General features: G+C 42.9%; 1 protein-coding gene across 4 annotated transcripts in view; it reads left to right on the plus strand.

The window, feature by feature from the left end:
- LOC126236592 (gamma-tubulin complex component 3-like) overlaps positions 1-15,029 on the plus strand; it is a 264,077-nt gene that overhangs the window by 185,594 nt on the left and 63,454 nt on the right. For all 4 annotated transcript variants that reach the window (XM_049946016.1, XM_049946014.1, XM_049946015.1 and 1 more), the window contains one exon: positions 5,320-5,562. In XM_049946016.1, coding sequence (XP_049801973.1) covers positions 5,320-5,562 — 243 coding nt within the window. The remainder of the gene's footprint in view (positions 1-5,319; positions 5,563-15,029) is intronic.

Raw genomic sequence — 15,029 nt, forward strand, 5'->3', positions numbered from 1 at the left:
CACGAATCCCCACGCGAAGAAATCAATCGATGTAACGTCGGGTGAATGTGGTGGCCAGGCAATGGGTCCTTCACGTCCGATCCAACGATTGGGAAATTTCCTATCCAGGAACTTGCGAACAGCCATTGACCAATGTGACGGAGCTCCATCTTGTAGAAAAATGATGTTGGGTTGCAAGTCTTGTATCTGAGGGTACACAAACTCCTCCAAAATGTCCACATACACTGACCCATTCACGGTTTGTTCCGTAAAGAAGAATGGTCCAACAATCCTTTCGTGCATTAGCCTGCACCAGACGTTTAGTTTAGGGCTATCACTAACATGTTCAATGACAACGTGCGGATTTTGCGAACGCCAAATCCAAACATTATATCTATTAACCCTTTCTGATAGATGAAAGGTTGCCTCATCTGAGAATAAACATCTTTCCAGGGAACTGGCATCCATATCAATACACTGCAGCATATCCACAGCAAATTGTTGTCAGCGCGATTTGTCGTTCGGTGTCAGATGTTGCAGAATTTGCACTTTGTAAGCACACATACAAAGACGCTGGTGAACTACACAATGCAATGTTGATCGAGGTACATCAAGTTGCCTAGATGGTTGACTAATTGACTTATGTGAGCATCTGATAAATGTTTGTCTGATATCCTCCACTGTCTCTTCTGAAACTCTGTAACGTGCACCGTCAGAATGTTTCAGATCACATCCTGTTGTCAGAAACTTCCTATATCACTCCTTAATTGTTTTCACATAATGTGAATCACATTCATACACATGACGATAATTTCTTTGAACAGTAAACAGTGTAGTGTTTCTCAGGGTGTATACGACCCGGGAGATCTGGGAAAAACCTGGGAATTTTTTCATCCGGGAAAAACCCGGGAATTGTTTACAATTCTGGGAATATTTCATTGTTTTAGTTTTCAGTTAAATTTTAATGATTTTGAGTGGTAAGAACCAATACTCTAACAAAGGATATTACTGTACCCCACTACTGCAGAATAACACTACAGCAACGAAACATGAACGAGAGAGAGAAAAAAAAAATGTAAAATAAACGTAAGTTGCAAAGCAAATGCGCCGTATACAACAACAAAACACAGTGCTCATACAAGCGTCTGCCAACAGCAAAATGTGTCAAAGACTTTCGATGACTATGCAATGCTTCATAACAACAAATTGCCTCCGATGAGTGTGACGTCACTGTTTAAGTTAGATTCGTTTGAGCAGTTGCGGGCGGGCTCTTGTGCATGCTTAGTTGAGTCGTGGATGAGTAGTGCCTTCTCCCGCTTCTTGTTACAGAAGCGTGGCATGGCGCCACTACCTAATATTGCACCGGTTCGGAAATAACGTGGATCCGGGCCTGATACACAGAGCAGTCTGAGTTGTGGTGGGGAGGTGGGTCATCTCCACGTGACCTGTGTTAACATTCAGTGATTTTGTTGTTTCCTCTTCGTTTATTGCTCTCACGTTAAATGATAAAACGGATTTTTGTGACCGGAAGATAGCAAATGAATTAAAATACGTTCGCATAATTACGGATGGCTAAAATATGTCATTAGTTTCAGATTTTATTTCCCCCTTTCTGACAGTCAAGCATTAATCGCCTTGCAGAACAATGAAGTTATTTTTGTCGCTTTGCTAGAGAGATTTGGCTTTTATTAATCTTTTCTGCTGAGGCAATCAGTTTATTTGAAACAAACTGTTTAATTTCACACTGTTGGCTGGTTTCAACTGTTCACTGTTACAAGTGCCCGTATGACATTATGCCATAATAAAGAACCAAACATGAGATAATACAATACTGGTACTCCATGAAAATTTACATCCGAATCTGGACATAAGAATGTGCACTTTAAGCTGAATTATACATTTTAGTATGGTTCACAAAATTCCGATGCTCTTGAAGTATCCTTTGATGTCTTGTTTCTTTTATGACCTAATGTTAAGATCTTTTAATGTTTTACACGTACGAACAATATGGCCTTCCAGCGTCATCGCATGGTGACGAATTTTATCTGGCTCTCTCTTGCAACTGCTGAAACAAAACTACGGTATTTCTAACAGGTAGTGGGAAAATATTGCGAACAGTGGTTTGAAAATCGTTACATACATTAAAAGCATATTTCCTTTTACGCAAGATGAACCATGTGCGAGAATGTACGATGAATTTCTTAAATAACAAAGCGTTTTACTCTAATTTAAAAATCAACTCTTTGAGGACGGCCATTTAGAAGAATTTCGAACTCGGTAGATCACACATTTACGTTGTTATTAAAAATTTTACTGGCACATTTGTGTGATTTATATTAAAGTGTATCACGCGCAGAAAAGATCAGCATTATATGTGAAAGCTTAGCTTCTCTTCCAGCTTATGAATCTTGGAGACCAATATTATATGTGAATGCTATGTATATTAATTTAAACCATTAACTTTTCTTATTTGTGTTTTCGCGCTACTTAAGAGTGATCTTGCTAGTGGCTGACTACATCACGTGTCCTATGCTGTCATCAGCTGGCGAGATCACGTGACATGAGTGATGAGTGGCTTACAAAAGCGTATCGCAATCTCGATTTCAATGGTTCAGAAAGTAACATGCGGTATTTGGTGGAATTCGAATTTACACCTTCGTAATACGAAAATATGCAGCGTACATATTGCTGCACATCAAAGATGTTTCAAAACCTGTTTTTTTCCCCCTGAGTTTTGTTTTCTAAAGTGGCGGGAAATTCTACTTCGGTATATAAAACCATAAACATTCAGAGGATTGATGAGTTTTACAGTGCCAAGGAATAGTACACGGTCACTTAACATGGAAAAAGTGTTTTTTGAACCGGGAAATCCGGGAATTTTTTTCCTTGTCCACGTAGACACCCTGGTTTCTGCAAACAACACTACCGCTTGCGCATGCTTCTGTGGAGTCACCATTTTCACTTCATGCGACCGTACTGCACTCTGACGATCATACTGCACTCTGGTGACCATACTTGGCACTTCTGACGCAAGAATATAAATTCTTTGTGATGCTCTACAATGTAGTGCTTTTTTCATTGTCATATCTGCTGTGGTTTTTCTCTCCTGGGTCCTTGAAATCAGGTATGTTTGAGTGGAACACCCTGTATTTTAAAAATGTACACGGGCGGTCACTAGCTCAATCTAGTTTTGATGTCTCACAGATTGACTACAACCTAGAACTGCATGCAGTCGCTAACTGAGAGGCCACTGCCTAGCAAAGTCATTACAGAAGAGGAACAGGAACAGGTAGACGGAGTGAATGTCCCTGTGTCTGAGCCCCCGGTTAACGTCCTCCACTGACATACCGAATGCGTCGGCAACAATTAAATTAAACTACACGAGCTTTTAGTGGCACGTCCATTGTTTCATTTTAGCTTTCTATTTACTTGTACACAGTTAAACGTGTTAACATGTTGTGCACCATGCTGCCCGAAAAGATGAAACATTGTTTCATGGATAGCTGACCATCCTGGAACATTTACATTTGACGGAATTGTTTTATATTGTCAAGTTTGGGAGAAAAATTTTTCGCGCAAACAAAAAGTTTCAAATAGACCAGCATGTCAAGAAAAGTCTTCATATCGCAGAAATGCAGAAGAAAGGACCATAACAACAACTTCTGACAACAGCAAGTTTTAGTAGCAGGAATTTGTCCAGAGGTAACCAAAAAAGTTGGTTTAACGTGGATCTATGCGAAGCATTCATTGCAAGCAATATTCCTCTTCACAAACTTACAAACCTTATCCTCAAAGGCTTCCTGCGCAATTATTGCTTAAATCAAAATATACCAGATGAATCAACATTGTGTGAAAATTACATACGAACAATCTACATAAATGTTCTGGTAGAAATACACAATGAACTCGAGGACAACATTATCTGGATTTCAGTTGATGAAACTACAGACACTTGTGGCCATTACATTGCAAATTTAATTGTTGGTGCTTTAAAAGAAGAGCCGCCTTCTTCCTATCTAGTGGCCTGCAAAGACCTTGAAAAAGTAAATCATTCTACAATTGACACATTTGTGAATGAGGGTATTAGAAAAATATTTCCAGAGTCTTCTGCAGATGAAAGGGGTGTGTTTATTTCAGATGCTGCTACCTATATGATCAAAGCAGGAAAAGTCCTCAGAGTATTTTATCCCAATTTGATTCATGTGCATTGCTCAAGGAGTACATCACCTTGCTGAAGAAGTACGTTCCACATTTGTGAATGTAAATAAACTGATTTCATCCACAAAGAAAGTGCTCCTAAAGGCTCCTGCTCGCATCAAGACCTAGAAAGAAAAACTATTAAATGTTCCTTTACCTCCAAAACTAGTGGTACCTTGTTGGGGTGGAGGGGTAGTAAACGACTTTGATAGTGCAGAGGCTTTGGCAGTTTTCCAGTGCGGGGGAGCTTTTAATGATTCCAGTATTGAAGAAGACATTGCTGTGATAGCACTCATTTTTCCCATATGCCTGGAAATATTAAACAACTTGAAACTCAAGGTTTGGTGTTGAATGAATCTATTCAGTTAATGAATAAAATTATTCTAGTGAACTCCTCATTACCAGAAGTATTTCGAAGAAAACTTAAAGAAAAGTTTAAAATGTTTTCAAACAATAACACAGGCTTTGAACACATGCCGAATTGATAGTTTTATTAATGGGATGGGTGAACTTTTACCATAAACAATAAGTGCCAACATAGCACAGCACCCAAATTGAAATACTGCCTAGTTACCTCAGTTGATGTAGAATGGTCCTTTTCTGCATATAAAAATGTTTTGAATGATCGAAGATACAATCTTACTACTGGACATTTGGAACAGTATTTGGTCGTTTAACTTTACAATAGTGAAAAACTGTAAAATATACTAATGTCTTAGTCCAATAGTATTAATTAAAAGTTAATGCTGTTCAAAAAAATTCAAGATGTTATTTTTTAAGTAAAATATTACAGTTTTTTAGTGTGCACCTTTGCGTACTATACATCTCGAAGTTCATCCTGTATATATAGATAGTTTCCTTGTGACTCACTCGCATTGCATCTGCTTTTTACTGACAACAATAGCACAGAAGGAACAATACTTGAAACACAGTATGCATTCCCATTCGCAAATTTTTAGAAAATAATCGCAGAAATCCCCTCTTCCTAACCTTTACCAGAAAGTACTCCCCAAAATTAAATTATAGTGGGCAGTATTTCAACTACTAGAAACAATATAACTATTACTTCTTAATGAACACTACGATAATTATAGTAAAGCAGCCTCAGATTATTAAACAAAAACTGCTGCAATTTGATTCCAGAGTTTGGCAGCCCAACTGCGGTCTGTGTATGACTTGATGCTACAGCTCCAAGGCCTAGAAGAACAGCTACACAATAGAGCATCAGTGGAGCTGGAAGCTCGTAAAGAGTATGAGAAGCTAGTTGAAAAGTCTGGCACAAACATATCAATGGAGGAAAGGGAATCTACACGAGTTAATGAATTTACAAATAAATACCTGCCTCACATGCGCACTCAGTTGAGTGTACTGGCTAAAAGCTATCAGGTAACATATTTTAGCATTGATAAATGATGAGAATTCAGTTTCCAAGCCATCCTTATATTGTAAGGCATTCAAATTTAGTTGTGTGTGTTGAGTGCACTATAATTGTAAAACTGATTGATTCAATGTCAAGAGGTCACATTTATGATCAACAGAATGTGCAGATATTTAAATTAAGTAATTCACTTACTGAGATTTTTATGAGCTGTTTGTTGTTTATAAGTTTCCAAATCTATAATCAAATATTGAATATTTAGTCCCATATGCTTCTTCTACTATGAAGTAAAAAGTTGCGTACACAGAACCAAGTTTGCATTTATTATCCAATTTACAACATGAACTCAAACATTTTGACATAGAAAACCTGACAGTTCTGGTTCCCCTTTTTGTATAATAATATTCAAACAGAGAACTTCTTGAAGTGTTGTGAAGTCAAACCACAGAACTTAACTGTGGATGACTCCATAATGCAGCCCATGGTGCTACAGACTCCAGGGAATTACATTGAGTGGCAGTCTTTCATCACATCACAATGATCCAGGAGCACCTTAAACATAAAATAACAAACACACGAATCCAGAATCATATTAATACTTCCAACTAAGAATACCCGAACCTATTTGAATGCCCTATAATCGAGACTATTCATGATTACTCAGTTGTACCCACAACAGGGGACCAAAAAGTTTCTGTTTGAAGGTTGTGCAGTCCAGAGTTGGTATGCCTGTCAGGCAAAATTGCCGTGAGGATTGAGGCAATTGTCCCACCAGTGCACCAGGTTAGAGATACTTGTTTGGTAAAATACTGTGTACTGCAGCATGAAGTAGTTCATTATATCATCAAGGGTACAGTTGTTTTACTCATTGCCCCCAGTTTATTACCATATTTTACAGACTATAAGAAATACTTCTTTCATTGAAAAATTGCCTTCAAAATTCAGGAATATCTTATACTCAAACTTAATGAAAAAATGTCCAGTGTTTAATTTAAAATTCCCATTAGTCTTAAAAATGGCCATATGTTTGATGCTGTGGGAAATCTGTCTCCATCTGCCAATATTGAATTCAACTGGCAGCAGCAGTGCGTCGATACAACCAACATGAGTTGTGGGGATTCACAAACTTGCTAACACTGTCTCCCTCACACTCCACCATCACAAATCCAGAACACTCTCTAGCCTATGATGCATCATTGCAGTCAACAGAGCCAGTGAACTTGAATTGAAAGTGATTTGTGTTATCGGTAACAGTAGAATATTTTTGTTAGTAGCTAGTTTCACAATGGAAAAAAATTAGAAGGTATTCATATGATGTGGGCTGTTAATTGAAAGTAATAGCATATGCAGGAGAACATGGATACAGAGTAGCTGAGTGGTGTTTCAGACCTCCACCAACAGAGGGGGGGGATTGCGGTTGGTGGGCTACTAAAGAACTGATAAAAAAGAGGGAGACTAAATATGGAAATAGAGGACTGAATACAAAATGGCCAAAACTTGAAGGTGACGCATTAAAATGAATTCAAGGAGACCATCAACATGGGATTGGAATTAATGCAAAAATGATTCCAATACATGCTTGTAAGATAGTGCTAGAGTGGAACTTAACAGACCTTAAGGATGCTACAGGTCTATCAAGCATAATGGACTTAACGTGCAAACCAAAATATCAATTCCACAAGAGTATAAGAGAAAATGTTGTCTTCCATCACTTTATTTTTAAACGTCGAAAGAAAACCAGTGTGGAACTAAGCCAAATGGTGCATATGGATGGAAGTCCTCCGACATTTGATGTGCCGAATAACAGAACTGTTTGCCTTGAAAGGTGCTAAAAATGTATCTATAAAAACAAGTGGACATTAAAAAATGCACTACACTGTTGTCCTTTCATGCTGTGCTGACAGTACTAAACTTAACCCAGTGATCATTTTCAAGCACAAAACAATGTCAGAACCTTCCGAAGCACTGCTAGGTGTCGTTGCTCACATATATAACAAGGTTTAGATGGTTGAGGCTGGTATGAAATTATGGATTAACAGTGTGTGGCAGAGAAGGGAAGGTGCTTCATTGAAGAATAGTTCTCTTCCCATGCTAGATTGCTTTAATAGTCATTTGAAAAATTCTGTGTCAACAGCAGCTAGAGGGTTAAACACACCTGCACACCCCCTTCCCACTGAGAGAGTCTACAACTCTTTAGTGGATACGTGCGCGGCAAACACGGAACCCGAAGCTTGTGCAGCTATCTTTCTTTTCTGGGCTGCATACCTTCCCTCTCCACATCCCTCCTCCCTCCATGTCATCCCCCCCCCCCCTCCCAGCCCTTTCCCTTTTCCCTCACTTTGGGAGTTCATTTTATGTCTACCCCTGGAAACAGATTCTTGTGACCGAATGAAGTGTTTTCTCTTTCTTTAACTCTCCAATTAACGCATCTATCCTTACTTTGTTCTTCTCTTTCCTTGATTCTTCTCTTTGCCTTCTTCACTGCTGCCGCATTTGAGAACTCTTTCCTTCTCTTTGTTCCTCCCTTTTTCCTTTCTTTCCTCCCTGTGCATGTCTGAAGCCCAACTCGTGTGTTCCCAAGCGTAGTCGATGATGGAGTAATGCGCAATTCCCCGTCCCGGGTACGCACCACCTAGTAAAGGCCAGGCCCAAGGAGGGGTGATTACTCAAGCTGCTACCCTCCGAACATGCCAATTGGTCCCTCCGTCTGATTCTCAGGAGGTGTGACGTAAGGTGTGGACAATCACCTAAGGTAGGAGTGCCCTCACAGAGGGCCCCCGCTAAGAAGGAGAATGGCATTGGAGATGCCGGTAATCATGGGGGGTACTTTCGCAATGGTTTCTTCTACTTCTACTACTTCTGCCCATGAGAGAAAGGTAGATGATTCTCAGCCACAGAAAATTCTTCCATCAGTTCCTAATAGTTTCTTGGCCTGACGAAGGTCAAGACTTGTCAACAGTCGACCCTTTCATTATTTAGGAAGGTGTTGACACAATTGCAGGTCCTGTAAAGTCATGTTCCCGGTTACAAAATGGCACCTTGTTGTTAGAAACAGACAGTGCCCTCCAGGCACACAAATTGCTTTGAACTATACTGCTACACACCTTCCCTGTCCGGGTGGAAGTGCACCGTACTTTAAACTCATCGTGCGGGGTGGTTTATACAAGATCACTCAATGGATTATCAAATGAGGACAGTCAAAGTTACCTGTCTGATTAGGGAATAACGGGCGTACATCGAGTAATGAAAAGGATTGCAAGTAAACTGGTACCAACTTGCACTCTCTTCTTGGCATTTGACAGAGTTTAACTCCCATGAAACATTAAAGCGAGGTATGTGATAATTTCAGTTTGCCCTTACATCCCCAACCCTACGTGTTGCTAGTGGTGTCAGAAGTTTAATCATACCAGCCAGTCGTGTTCCAATATGGCCAAATGCGTTACCTGTGGCAGGGATGCCCATGAGGGTGATTGTCCACCTCCATCCCCTCGTTGCATCAATTGTGTGGGCAACCACGATGCTTCCTCTAGAGATTGCCCTGTTTTTAAAGATGAAAGAATTATTGAGGAAATCCAAGTGAAGGAAAAGGTGTCGACCTTTGCTGTTGATAAGTTACTTGCCAGCAGAAAGCTCACTGTGCTCCCAGCGTGTAAATATAACACTGTCCTTGCCTCTCCTCAACCTACTAAGGAGGTAGCCACACAGACTTGCGATCTCACCTTTAGCGCCACAGTCGTCAGATCGGCCAACCCAAAGACCGCCTGTTCAACCTCCCCACAATCACCCGCTCACTCTAAGGCTCAACTTTCATTGGCTCCTGCTAAATCACAGTCCCCAAAATAGGACACCCAGACTTCCAAAAGGAACCTACTCATGAAGATTTTTTATGTGCCCAGGCCCCACAACCATCAACTCCTCCTCCATCTCAACGTCCCGCTTCCAAGATGTCTCATAATAAAAAAAGTTCCCCTCCTTCTCTGCCATGGCGTGTCTCTTCTACAGTGCCAGCCAGAGGTAGCCAACCTCGGCCGTCTCTTGTGTCAACGAGATGCACCGCTGGACGCCGATCAACCAGCCAATCACTGGCAGCAGAGGCTGTCCTCGGACAACCTATCGATCAATATCTTCTGCCTCCTGCTGAATGCCACTCCATGCCACCGGCCACTGGCCCTCAGCGATCACTGAGTTGACAGCAATGGTGGTGTGATTTCTCTCTCTCTCTCTCTCTCTCTCTCTCTCTCTCTCTCTCTCTCTCCCCCTCCCTCCTCCCCCCCCCCTACACACACACACTTGTCAATTATCCATTGAAATATCTGCAGAATTTGCTCCAATTGGGATGAATTGTCAATCCTCTTGCGATCCTACTCCCCGGTCATCTTCTGACTTCAAGAAACAAAGCTAAGTCCCCATGATAGCTTTGTCTTCCCTAATTTCCAATCGATCCAATTTGATCTCCCCTCTGTTGCTGGCGTTCTGGCACGCGGGGTCTTATGATTCTTCTCCATGACACTATCCATTATCACCCAATCCCCTTACACAGTTCCTTCCAAGATGTCGCTGTATGTTTTTTGCTTTCCTGATTCACCTACTCTCTTTGTACCATATATCGTCCACAGCAATGGTAAGAGCCGATCTCCTTTGGCTCCTTGGTCAGCTCCCACCGCTTTATTTGCTGGTTGGAGACTTCAATGCCCACCACCTCCTTTGGGAATCTCCGGGTCTGTATCCGAGAGGTTCCCTATTGTTTGACCTCTTCCACCAAACAGATCTGGTTTGCCTCAACACGGTTGAAGCTATGTTTTTGTCTGCCTCCACGTTTGCCCATTGTCATTTGAACCTTTTGGTCGGTACGGTTCGGCTAGCTCGGCGCTTTAAATTGTGCGCTCTTACTGATACACACTTCCGTGACCGTTTTCCTTGTGTCATTCAATTGCAGCCACAACTGCCATCTGTGCACTCAAGATGCTGGAAGTTTTCCAATGCCGATTGGACACTTATCTAGAAACATTTGATGACCGTCAATTTCGTAGCATTGACAGTCAGGTCGCTCGTGTTGCAGAACTTACTCTTACAGCTGCAGAATGTTCAACACCTCATACCTCCCCTTTGCCCTGGTGCCCCCAGTTCCTTGGTGGAACGAGGCGTGCTGTGACGCAATACACGAGCGGAGATGTGCTCTTTGCGTTTTCCGCCATCGTCCTACATTGGTCAGCTGTATAGGCAATAAGCAGATACGTGCACAATGCCATCTCATCTTACACGATAGCAAGAAGGCAAGCTGGGATTTCTTTACCAGCTCCTTTAATACCTTCACTCCCTCATCTGTACTTTGGAGTCGAATTCAACGGTTATCCAGCACATCTAGTTTTTCCATGATATCTGGGCTAACTGTCGCACAAGATACCTTAGTGGACCCAGGCACAATTTCAAACCCATTGGGTCAACAATTTGCTGATACTTCAAGCTCTTCTAATTACCCACCAGCCTTTCTCCCAAAGAAACAAGCCATGAAAGGGCGACCTCTTGCTGTCTCCCCTCAAAATAGCGAAAGCATAATACTGTTTTTTCTATGCGTGAACTCTGACATGCACACTCTTCTTCTCACTCTTCTGCCTGAGGACCGGATGGCATCCATATCCAAATGTTGCTGCATTTTTCATACTCTACTCTGCATTTCGTCCTTTGCCTTTATAATCGAATTTGGACCAACAATTTCCCAGAAGGTGGCGGGAAGCTATCATCATTCCTGTTCCAAAACCTGGAAAGGACAAACATCTCCCCTCTAGCTATCGCCAAATCTCTCTCAATCTCTCTCACAGGTAGTGTATGTAAGGTTTTGGAGCGTATGGTGGCTGGAGTCCCGAAATCTTTTAACAAGTGCCCACAGCAACTGCGTTCTGCACTGCAGTTGACCATCTTGTTACTCTATCAACTTATATCATGAACAATTTCCTAAGGAAACGACAAACAGTAGCTATATTTTTTTATCTGGAGAGGGCATACGATACCTGTTGGAGGACAGGCATCCTCCACACACTGTTCCCTTGGGGCTTTCGAGGTCTGCTACCCCTTTTCCTCCGTGAATTTATGACGGAGCGCACATTTAAGGTGCGAGTGAACACTAATCTATCATGTACTTCCTCCCAAGAAAATGGGGTGCCCCAGGGCTCAGTGCTGAGTGTTGTACTGTTTGCTATCGCCATAAATACAAGTATGCAATGTCTCCTTCCTGATGTCTCGGGCTCCCTCTTTGTTGACAATTTTACAATCTACACTCATAAAAAAAAAGTTTTGCATCACCTCGGTTCTGAGAATTCCAGAAACTGTACAGAAGATTGGAATAGAGATCAACATAAACTTCATTTCCGCCCTTTTTATTGCTCATGAAAACCACACATTGCTTGTTGTACCACCATACAGTGAGACCTTCAGAGGTGGTGGTCCAGATTGCTGTCCACATACCCAGTAGCATGTCCTCTTGCATTGATGCATGCTTGTGTTCATCGTGGCATACTATCCACAATTTCATCAAGGCACTGTTGGTACATATTGTTCTACTCATCAACGGTGATTCTCTGTAGTTCCCTCAGAGTGGTTGGTGGGTCACGTCGTCCATAAACAGCCCTTTTCAATCTATCCCAGGCATGTTCGATAGGATTCATGTGTGGAGAACATGCTGGCCACTCTAGTCCAGCGATGTTATTATCCTGAAGGAAGTCATTCACAAGATGTGCATGATGGGGGCGCGAATTGTCTTCCATGAAGATGAACGCATCCCCAATATGCTGCCAATATGGTTGCACTATCGGTTGGAGGATGGCATTCACGTACTGTACAGCCGTTACGGTGCCTTCCCTGACCACCAGCAGTGTACGTTGGCCCCACATAATGCCACCCCAAAACATCATGGAACCTCCACCTTGCTGCACTTGCTGGACAGTGTGTCTTAAGTCATTCAGCCTGACCGACTTGCTTCCAAACATGTGTCCGACAATTGTCAGGTTGAAGGCATATGCGACACTCATCGGTGAAGAGAACATGATTCCAATCCTGAGCGGTCCATTCGGCACGTTGTTGGGCCCATCTGTACTGCACTGCATGGTGTCGTGGCTGCAAAGATGGACCTCCCCATGTATGTCGGGAGTGAAGTTGCGCATCATGCAGCCTGTTGCGCGCAGTTTGAGTAATAACATGACATACTGTGACTGCACGAAAAGCATTGTTCAATGTGGTGGCATTGCTGTCACAGTTCCTCCGAGTCATAATCCATAGGTAGCAGTCATCCACTGCAGTACTAGCCCTTGGGCGGCCTGAGTGAGGCATGTCATCGAGGGTTCCTGTTTCTCTTTATCTCCTGCATGTCCGAACAACATTGCTTTGGTTCACTCATAGACACCTGGACTCTTCCCTTGTTGAGAGCCCTTCCTGGCACAAAGTAACAATGTAGATGCTATCAAACCGTGGTACTGACCGTCTAGGCATGGTTGAACTACAGACAACACGAGCCGTGCACCTCCTTCCTGGTGGAATGACTGGAACTGATCGGCTGTCGGACCCCCTCTGTCTAATAGGCACTGCTCATACATGGTTGTTAACATCTTTTGGCGGGTTTAGTGACATCTCTGAACAGTCAAAGTGGCTGTGTCTGTGATACAATATCCACAGTCAACGTCTGTCTTCAGGAGTTCTGGGAACCGGGGTGATGCAAATATTTTGTGTTTTGTGTACTTTATCTCTCAACAGACCAGCCTTCTTGAATGACATCTTCAAGGGTGCTTCGATCGCCTCCACTCATGGAATATTGAAACTGGCTTCCAATTTTCTCCCAGTAAGACAGTCTGTGTAAATTTTTGGTGTCGTACGGAGTGTTATCCACCTTCCCTACATCTAGGCCCTGTTGATCTTCCGTTCGTGGATGTCGCCGAATTCTTGGGACTTATATTTGACAGAAAACTGTGTTGGTCTTCCCATATTTCATATCTTTCGGCTTGCTGTCTGTGATCCCTCAACACCCTCAGTGTTCTGAGTGGTACCTCCTGGGAAGCGGACAGAGTGGTCCTACCTACTCCACCTATATCATTCCTTAGTGCGCTCAAAATTGGACTCTGGAAGCATAGTTTACTCCTCTGCATGGCCGTTTATTCTTTGGCGTATACATTCTGTCCAGTCCACCACCATGGATTGCATTTAGCATCTGGAGCTTTTTACACTAGACCTGTGGGGAGCCTTTATGCTGAGACTGCTGAACCCCTGCAGTCCAATCGTCAAGCTGTTCTTGTGAGTCGTTATGCTGTTCATCTGTTTTCAGTGCCTCCTCATCCAACCCATGCCTTTTTTTTTTTTTCGAAACCTCCTTGGATTTAAGGTATGCAGGCAGCCCTCCCTCTCTGCTACCAGCGGGAGTCCGCTTCAGTCAACTGCTACATTCACTTTCCTTCCAATTACCTAAATTTTTCCTGACAAATGGGGGAATGACACCACCTTGGCTTCGGCCCTGGTCCTGTCTTCTCGGTGCCCTTTGTCAGCCTCCTAAGGTAGGCAGCCCTCCCTCTCTGCTACCACCGGGAGTCTGCTTCCGTCAACTGCTACATTCACTTTCCTTCCAATTTCCTAAATTTTTCCTGACAAATGGGGCAATTACACCACCTTGGCTTCGGCCCTGGTCCTGCCTTCTCCGTGCTCTTTGTCAGCCTCCCAAGGATGGTATTCCCCCTATAGTTTATTGTCAGGTATTTGCTGCTCTATGCGCACAAATGGAGGATGCCACGTTTATTTACATGGATGGGTCCAAGACCACCTTTGGTGTCGGGAGTGCCTATACTATTGACAACCCTATTAGATTTCGGCTTCCCGACCAGTGTTCAGTTTTACTCTGGAGCTTTACACCGTTCTCCAGGCTGTCCAATACATCCATCGCCATCAGCGGACACAGTATACTATACGCTCAGCTCTCTTTTCAACATCCAAGCTCTTTATCCTGCCCACCCTCTGGTCCACAGGATTCAGGCTGCCTCCACATGGTCCACTTGGAGGGCATCTCTGTGGCATTCCTCTGGATCCCAGGGCATGTTGGTTGATGCAGGAACGAGGCAGCCGATATAGTGGCAAAGGCTGCTGTCTCTCTTCCTTGGTGCGCTGTTCGCATAGTTCCCTTTGCCAATCTACAGACCAGTGTGTGTGTGCCATAAAAGAGCAACACGATGACAGATCATCGTGTTGCTCTTTTATGGCACACACATTGGTCTGCAGTTCAAAGTAATAAATTGCGGGACGAAACCTCTTCCCTGTGCTTGGACCTCTTCCTCCCGGCCTTGTCATCGGGAAGAGGTCATTTTAACTATACTCCGGATTGGGCACTGTCTTTTTAACTATCGACATCTTTTAAGTGGCGATCCTCCCCGCTTTGTCCCCACTGCTCTCAATTGTGGACAGTGAGACACCATTTACTTCAGTGTCCCTATTTTAAATTGCTGCT

This window comes from Schistocerca nitens, chromosome 2 (assembly GCF_023898315.1).
Source record: "Schistocerca nitens isolate TAMUIC-IGC-003100 chromosome 2, iqSchNite1.1, whole genome shotgun sequence".
Lineage (NCBI taxonomy): Eukaryota > Metazoa > Arthropoda > Insecta > Orthoptera > Acrididae > Schistocerca > Schistocerca nitens.